This window comes from Tinamus guttatus, unplaced genomic scaffold, assembly GCF_059628265.1.
Source record: "Tinamus guttatus ecotype Peru unplaced genomic scaffold, ASM5962826v1 Tinamus_guttatus_pri_ptg000749l, whole genome shotgun sequence".
Taxonomy (NCBI): domain Eukaryota; kingdom Metazoa; phylum Chordata; class Aves; order Tinamiformes; family Tinamidae; genus Tinamus; species Tinamus guttatus.
In genome coordinates this window covers 1,982,835-1,991,599 of record NW_028289283.1, presented here as the reverse complement: position 1 = coordinate 1,991,599, position 8,765 = coordinate 1,982,835, and the positions used below count along the sequence as shown (strand labels likewise).

The 8,765-nt window shown below is 42.6% G+C and overlaps 1 protein-coding gene across 2 annotated transcripts in view; it reads right to left on the bottom strand.

The window, feature by feature from the left end:
* Positions 1 to 301: 301 nt before the first annotated feature.
* TTC38 (tetratricopeptide repeat domain 38) overlaps positions 302 to 8,765 on the bottom strand; it is a 22,052-nt gene continuing 13,588 nt past the window's right edge. For both annotated transcript variants that reach the window (XM_088537370.1, XM_088537369.1), the window contains exons 9-14: positions 6,851 to 6,889; positions 6,047 to 6,128; positions 5,012 to 5,177; positions 1,843 to 2,002; positions 1,494 to 1,567; positions 302 to 674 (exon numbers count right to left, since the gene is read on the bottom strand). In XM_088537370.1, coding sequence (XP_088393496.1) covers positions 581 to 674; positions 1,494 to 1,567; positions 1,843 to 2,002; positions 5,012 to 5,177; positions 6,047 to 6,128; positions 6,851 to 6,889 — 615 coding nt within the window. In that variant the 3' untranslated portion in view covers positions 302 to 580. The remainder of the gene's footprint in view (positions 675 to 1,493; positions 1,568 to 1,842; positions 2,003 to 5,011; positions 5,178 to 6,046; positions 6,129 to 6,850; positions 6,890 to 8,765) is intronic.

Here is an 8,765-nt window from a genome sequence, read left to right as displayed (position 1 = left end):
GAAATACCACTGCCTAAGGAGAACACCCCAGCCAAGCAGGCTGGAGGCATGGCAAGGAAGCCTTGGTTCATGCTTGTATTGTCTTTGGCCCCTTACATCCTTGTAGCCATGTTTAAAAACCCTATTTGGACATCCCCAAGAGTATACTCATTATTTAGTACATTAATTAACAATATAGCAAAGTGGGCCAATACCCAACTGAATTGCAGGCATTGTGACAGTAATATTTCTGGCCACTCTTACTCCATTTCCTACACGCAGCCTCATCATCAGGTGACAAGGAAGCTTGCAAGAAAAATTACCAGGAAAAGCACTAAGTCAGGATGCTTCCAAGAGCTGTGTATTCTCAGCTGAGGAGCTTATTCCCTTGTGAAAGAAGCTAAATTACAACCTCCTCAAAGACCAACTGCTCTTATTCTATTAAAACAAAAATCAAAATAAAATCACTGTGAGGTCTCCAACTCCTGGGACGCTGTTACCTACCAAAATGCTCCAGTGTGCTTTATGGGGTAGCCTGTCCCCACACCCAAATGTTGATTGGAAAGCTCACTGCCACTTCACTAAAGAATATTGGGAAGATCTAGGCCACTGAATGAACAGCTGCTGCCTTCCTGATGAGTCGCTCCGTCATTGGTGAATTTGCTCTCATCAGATCACGTTCTCTCAGGAGGCACCTGAGAAAAGAGACACAAGGTAGGAGAGAAAAGAGAGGACAGTCATGAGCACATCATCGTTTTTTCCAGAAGATCCCCAGCTCTTTCACTGTAAGAGGAGGGGAAGAGCACCTGGCACCTCCGCTAGAGGTGCAGAGTTTCTTTACCTGAGACAGGATGGGTCGTGCTTAGGAAAGGGAGCAGTGCAGCAGCAGGAAGGAGAAGCAGGAGGAAAAAGCCATTGGCCTTTGCCTTAAGTAAAGGCAGAAGAGCTTCCTTTTCAGCACTGAGACTCAAGACAAGCCCTTGGGGCACAAAGAGCACCAAAGACTTACTTTGGTTCCTTCACCTGATCTTTACACAGAGACCTTAGCAAGAGACCAAGCAAGGCCTCATGTTGCCCTAAGCATCCAATCATTAAAGCACACAGGCAGACTTAGAGGACACGTTTTCTCAGAATTCATTATGGGTCACTGAGCAACTCTTCTCATTTGTCCTGGTGCAAGCTCACCTGACTCAGGAACCTATTTCCCAATACGGCAGACACATTATCATCATTTTCAGCAGTTCACACAAGTTGAGCAATCCATTAGTTAAATTGATCAACAGGCACAATGAAGCCAGAACCACTGAAAAAGATCAAGTGCTGTGGAACAAACACAGAGCATTTGTCCAGTTTCTGAGATACTGGGAGCTCCCATACTTTTTAGCCTGGTTACGTTAAAAATTGGAAGAGTGCATATAATTTCTGCTTTAATTTAGTGCCTAGGTATACTGGCCACTTCTTGCAATTAAAACCGATGCCATTTTGCAGAAGTATTTCACAGGAAGAATACTCACTTAGCAAGGTTTTGCTTGGCTTGTGATTTACAATTTAAAGCAGCATGGATCAGTAACTGGCTGAAAACATCTCTCTGGATAAAAAAGGAGGGGAAAGAAAGTTAATACATAATGATAATAAAAATAAGTCAATACTGTTGATTACAATGGCTTGTTCTGCAAGTTTTTAAGACTCCAGAGGAAACTCATCCACAACTTAAATTGTTAACACTACTAGCAATGTTTGCAAACAGAATGCGATCACAACCACACTTCATTTTTCCCTTTCCAAGAAATGATTGCTATTAACAGCACAGGCTACCGGAGGAGGATTAAGTTGTGCTAAAAAGCCTTTCACTGATCTCTTTACCTGAGCATTACTGCCTCCTATTTGGATTAGCTGGTAACGGATTGGGTACAGCAGATCTACAGCTTTGTCACAATTTCCATTTTCAAACTCCACCAGAGCCTGGCACAGTGGCAGCCCCAAACTTGGAGCCAGGGAAAGCTCGTGTTCTTCACCATGGGTTCTGCAGAACAAGAATGTGATTAAACTCCAGTTAAATATAAATAAATTAATAAATAAATAACTGTACTTTCAGTGCCAGTCTGCCCCTGTCTGCAGAGAGGACCGCTTTTAGCCTACAGCGGATGAGGTTTCAAGTACTTTGCTGACATAACTAATTTTCTGGGGTGATTTTATCCTTTTTGTGAGCAATCAGGAAGTCTCACCCATTCTCTCTGTACTGCTAAAGGCACAGGGCCAAGGCCTCCTGCCTTCACAATATGCTCTTTGGGCTACAACAAGTGGAAACCCTTTCTGTCTAGCCTCTGCCTACAGGTTCTTCTCTCTAGCCAGCAATTCTGCACAGGTTGCTATCCTAGGCTTCTCACCAGAGCATCTTCTTGCTAGTTCTCTGCCTGCATCTGTCTTCAAAGTGGCTGCCAAGTTCTTGCAGAAAACTCTGAGCAGGAACCTCGCAAAACATCTCTGCTCACACATACACACGTCAGTCTTGTACTCCGGCTTTAAACTGTGCAATGAATTACAGCTCTCCAAATCTGCTCCATTTCCAGACATGACTACTCTCAGGCAGAGTGCTCGGAGGTCCACAAACAGCCAAGTAATTTCACCTAGGGCTTAAATTATTGTTTTCTTTTTTCCTCTGCTTTTTAATGTTTGTATCCTCACCCATCTCGGAGGAGCAAAAACGCAACAAGCCTGGAGAAGACAATGTCAACACAAGCGATCCCTCTTTCTCCTTTTTAAAAACACTAACACAAACAAAACAAACACACAAAAAATACCCAAGTAACCAAATTTCAGCTCTTTAGTCCATAGGCACTACCTGCACAGCCAATGGGAAAGTGTGTCTTTTCACAGCTGCAACAGGAGCTGACAGTGTCAAGGCCTCCAAAATGCCACTTTGCTTCCAAAGGCGGTGGAGCAGCACTGGAGGCAGAGGAGGGCTTGCTCTCCCAGGCTACAGAGCTATCTCTGAGAACACACTGCGCAGTGGTCTATGGCAGGTATCAAATGAGCACATTTCTCATTTCTTTTGGCACTTTTTCCAGCTAGCATTTAGCACTAAGGAGTCAGAGGACTAACCTTAGTCTCAGGCTTCTCTTTCGAGTGCTCATAACAGCAACTCATGCTCCTTAAGCAGGCTACACAGCACCTCACCAAATAACACAGAGTGAAGTTGACTCCAAAAAAAAATGGTGCACATTCAAGTGCATGCTTTCTATTCGCATCACCTTTCTGAGAAAGCTCATAGCAGTATTTAAAAAAAAAAATCAAACTCTTTAGAGATCTACCCTCCACCAATTTGGCTGTGTGATGCACCACACAGACTCCTGCCTCTGTATTTATTGATCCTCACTAAATAGAGCCTTCTGGAACGCTGTAAGCTGCCCAATACATGTGCATTTTAAAACACTGCTGACAGACACTTAAAAGTGAAGGAATTCTTCCTTTAAGCATACGTTTCAACTCCCAGAAAATGCACATCCATGGAAGGCTGACTCGACTTTCTCTTGCAATTCTCTGAGATAGTGATTCAGGAAGGACTACACCGACCTAGGAATTAAAACCAAAGGAGCATTTCTAGTCTTGAAAACAAGCACACAATCTCAACCACCAGAGAGCGCCACAGAATAGATTGGTTCTTCCAATTCCACCTCGCATGGCAAATGCCAGGGGTAAAACAGCCACCAAAATCCAGGCAGGACTGTGAGTTTGCAGAAGAAATAGTTCTACCTCTGCCCTTTATGAAATATCAAACACAGCTTAGATGTTTTTAACTACACACCCTGATGTATAAGCAATAGCTCATATTTTACTCTATACAGTCTTTTACTAGACTTATTCGAGCTTTTAACATACAGATTCCTAACTCAGCCTGATTAGGCAGCTTTTCAAAAGGCCTAGTCTGATCATAGTCTCTTTCCTCAAGAAAAGGGAAAAAAAAAAAAAAAACAGAAGCCTTATCATGCTTTAAACCACTTCAAACTAAAGTGTACTGCTGTCTTTACTTGGAGAAGGCTGAGCAGATATACAAAAGGCAGCTCTGGGCTGAAGTACCATCTTTTCTGTAAATATTCCCTGAGCTTGCGGACACATGTGGTGAGGCTATGAAAGACATTTATTATTTCTTACTTTAAGCAAATCAAATCTATACTCAGGTTTGATCTGGCAAGTATTTTATTTTGATAAGCATTCTCACAACTTCCATGCCGTTTGGATTGTCACTGACTATAACACCAGTCAAGCTCAGGTTCTCCTTCAGTCTTATCATGTGGAAACAGCAGAGCAGAGGAGGGAAAGAAGCTACGAGTGACTTCGATTATTAGCTGGCAAGCTGAAAAGTAGCACCAGCCTTTATGGGCTTAAACGCATAAAGGAAAGCCAAAATTCAATAAATTTACAGCCAGAAAGCTGTGAAGGAAAGGTGGTGGTGAGATTGCAGGATGGGGCAGGAGAAATGGAGGTGTTCTTTGGCAATAAGTCATGAGTTCCCTTCCCTACCAAGCCTACTTCTCAATTTTGTATCCCCTGACTCAATATCGCCATTATATATTTATAAGTTGGCTAAAGAATTTAGCTAAGTAATTCATTTTTATTTCATTTATAAGGAAACATGACAGAAACTGTGTATTTAGTTGAAATACTTGAATACTCTTGTGTTTGAATGCAAAATAGGAGTTATTAGAATATCATTACTAATTAAGGCACTCCGACTAAAGAACAGCCTTTTACATCTCAGCAAAAACAACCACCACAAACAGCTAGCAAGACATAGAGTGTCCTTAGTTCTATACAGGTGCAACATTTTCTTCCTTTCTCTGTAACACAGCTTAGAATCAACCCACTGAAAGAAAAAACACAGCAAAGGCTCAGATAGTGTTCATGACCACAAATGCAGGAGATTTCTATACAACAAGACTAGAACCCCCTGTAGACATTAAGGCATACACTATCACTCTGTAGTCATAAGAACAAAGATTCTTCAACACAGTATCTTAATTCCCCCTCTTACTTGGCAAGTTCCTGGAGAGTTGTTAAAAGTTCAGCAGTAGTTTGGTGGTCTTTGGCTCCAAGGAAGGACATCAAGATGTGTGCATCATTAAACAGGAGGACGTGATCTTTAGCATGCTTCTTTGTAATCTTGAGAACATTGTCCCACCTCTTTCCAAGTTTTACACCTATGAAGAAAAAAAATGCTTTTCCAGTAGAAATGCCATGTGCAATATAGTTTCATTTTATCCCAGGACAAAGAGCATTGCTCATCATCTTAAGAAACCAGTCCATGGTATATGGCATAAATAATAGATTAATGCACAGCTACAGACTGCCATATTTGGGCCAATAGTTTGCTGACTGTCAGCAATTCTTCAGCAACACTCTAGATTGCGTTACATGAGGTCCTGGCATTACTATGAGATAGCAATCAATAGCAAACAAATTCGACAGACTGGTAAGAAGAACACAAACTCATTACTAGTATTTTAGCAGAAGATTGTAGAAATAATTTCATTCTCCCTTCTCTCTCCTCATCCCCAAAACTTTAATGTGCAATGTCAAAAAGTTAGTGAGGAAGCTGCTGGCCCTGTGCACTCTCGATACTCATTTACTTTCTATATAGGTATTATTTATTTCAACCAGTATCTAGCTATGAAATAAGCGTTCTTGCTGATGTGAAAATTCCTACAAGGGAAACTCTACAGCTTTTTAGGGCCTTATCAATTTGAGCCTTCCGCTCACAACTCCAGTAACAATGGGAGTGAAATCTGCCAGAGAAGCCTGTAACCCAGGGTTGCTTGTGCCGAAGGAAATACTGATGCAATACTGTACTGGCAGAGGAGGAAAAACAAAACAAAACAAAAAACAAAACAAACATATCTCGTGGGAGGAAGAAAAGTTAGGCACATTATTATTAGCTCCAAATGATGCCTTTTCTCAAGAGGAGAATTTTAAGAGTCTCTGTGTTACACTGACCAAGCTTCTCTGAAAATATCTGAAAATATCCCCAACGTGCAAGGATAAAATAAGTTTCCCTTGACTGGAACCTTACCTTCCAAGTGAAGTCGGTACAGCATAGAAGAGTTATCTACAATATCCAGCATGCTGCCACTTGACAGACACCGGGGAGCAATCTGCAATCACAGGCATTTGTAAGCCACCCTGCCAATGGCTAGTGGGAACGTAAGCAGGTAATCAAACTTATTTTATCTTCTTATTCACAAAGAAATATCTGCTTTGCAATAACCCTAATTGCACCATTCCCAAATACCACAGTTTGAAAAGACAGCACATCTGGGGGCTTTTTTGTGTTGTTTTGCCCCTCCTGAAATTAAATCCAGTAAGTATCACAGTCACCAGCTTATTCTGTTCTTTGTAAGAGAGAGTCATATCTATTATCTCATTTTGCCAGGGATAAGAGCTGCAGTCTGCACAGCAGGTCTCAATACCTACACCACTTTGACAGTCTTGTCACAGATATACTATACCATCTGATATGTACCTTTTGTGCAGGTAATGTCACTTCACAGAAAATAGATTTTACATCATATCTTCAAATTTTTTTCCAGGATCAACACAGCCTAAATAGGAGATATCAACAGGCTAGCAAACTACCAGCGCTGCCTCTGCATCTCCTTAAAGCACAGACATAAGAATCACGTATAAACTATACAATGCTGTGTCTTCTGGGCATTTTGCCCGTTCAGAATTTTTCCCCATAATGTTGTAACAACAAAAGTAAATGGAAGATGCATGGCCCTCTCCAAATATCTTCCATCTCCTACAGACAGGAGAAAGCAGATATCATGCCCTTTAGTGTGTCTCTTCCCAGTAAAGAAAAAAGCCCTCGACTCACATGATTGTCATAAATTGTCAGAGCAGCCTCATATTCACCCTAGGAAAGCAAAAATTAAAAAAAAAAGGACTGAGCGGCTAATACTACCAATACACACAGTATATTACCAATATTCTCAATACTAATATTACCAATACACACAGTATATAAATAATGTACACACTAACCAAAACTGATTGGCAGAGTCAAAAATATACATACAAGCAATGGATATCATAGTCCTATTTCACAGTTGCCTCAGGACTTAACTAAGCAAGTCAGAGAAACCTAGAGGTATTAAGCGGAAGAACTAAGATAAACCACGGCTTGGCTGGCAAATAGTCCGTAAGATTAGGTTTTAATTTTATGATGGGTAACAATATTACTTTAAACTATGCATGAGGGAGAAAGACAAGATACTGCCTCTGGCTCTCATGGCCCTTTCTGTGATCTTTGCACAAACTAGTGCATCCTACAGGCTCTGCAATGACGGAGGAAGGAAAATAATTTTAAGCAGGCCGCAAAAAACATATATAGACATAAGGTGGCAAAATAAACAAGCCATTAGACTAATCCTTGCAACTGCGTTCCTCCTCTGTTCCCCTTACAGAACACAGGCACACTACACAGTATTTTCCATGCAAATGACACTGTCTCCTTGCCAATGTCCTGTTTGTCGGCCTAAATGCTAAGCATTAGGAAATCCAGAGAATTTCTGCATTTGCAATCACATAGGTAGGGTATATTGTAACCATTCCTATAAAGTGCTTCAAGAAATTCAAAATCTCAAAAAACAAGAACTAATCACAGAATCACAGCATCACCGAATCACAGAATGGTTGAGGTTGGAAGGGACCTCGAGGGATCATCTAGTCCAACCCCCCTGCTCCAGCAGGGACACCTAGAGCACGTGGCACAGGGTGGCATCCGGGCAGGTTTGGAAGATCTCCAGAGACGGAGACTCTACAACCTCTCTGGGCAGCCTGTTCCAGGGCTCTGTCACCCTCACACAAGCTACTCGATTTAACAGATTAGTTCAACTGCCTCTTCCTTACAATCTTTGAGACAGCCTATTAGGATGGAATTTTAAGAGAATATGGCTTCATTTTGGTCTAAGGATGGAAGAATTGATTTCCTCTTCCTATCCAATAATTGCATCAAGTGCAAGTAATGACAATATTTGACCTTCAAATGTGTTGCAATCTCTCCCAGCGGGAGTATGGTAGTGGGGAAGTGAGGATAGGAAATGATCCCGGAGTGTCCTCTTTCACCCCTCCTGGGAAACCTGTGGCCTCTGTTGCTTCCCTGAAATGCCTGTATACCAATGCGCGAAGCATGGGGAATAAGCAGGATGAACTGGAGATCTGTGTGCGGTCCCAGCGTCATGATCTCATCGGAATCACAGAGACGTGGTGGGATAGCTCGCACGACTGGAGCGCTGCCATGGAAGGCTATGTGCTCTTTAGGAAGGACAGGCTGGGAAGGCGAGGTGGTGGAGTTGCTCTTTATGTGAGAGAGCAACTGGAATGCATGGAGCTCAACCTGGGAGTCGAGGATGAGCGAGTTGAGAGCTTGTGGGTAAGGATTAGAGGGCAGGCTAATGTGGGAGACACTGTGGTGGGTGTCTGCTACCGGCCACCTGACCAAGACGAGGAGGTTGATGAGGCCTTCTATAGGCAGCTGGATGTTGCCTCACGGTCACAGGCCCTGGTTCTCATGGGGGACTTCAACTACCCCGACATCAACTGGGAGGACAACACAGCCAGGCATAAGCAGTCCTGGATGTTCCTGCAGAGCGTCGACGATAACTTTTTGACGCAGGTTGTGGAGGAGCCGACGAGGAGAGGTGGGCTACTGGACCTCGTGCTATCAAATAGGGAGGGACTTGTAGGAGATGTGAAGGTGGGGGGTAGCCTCGGCTGCAGTGACCATGAGT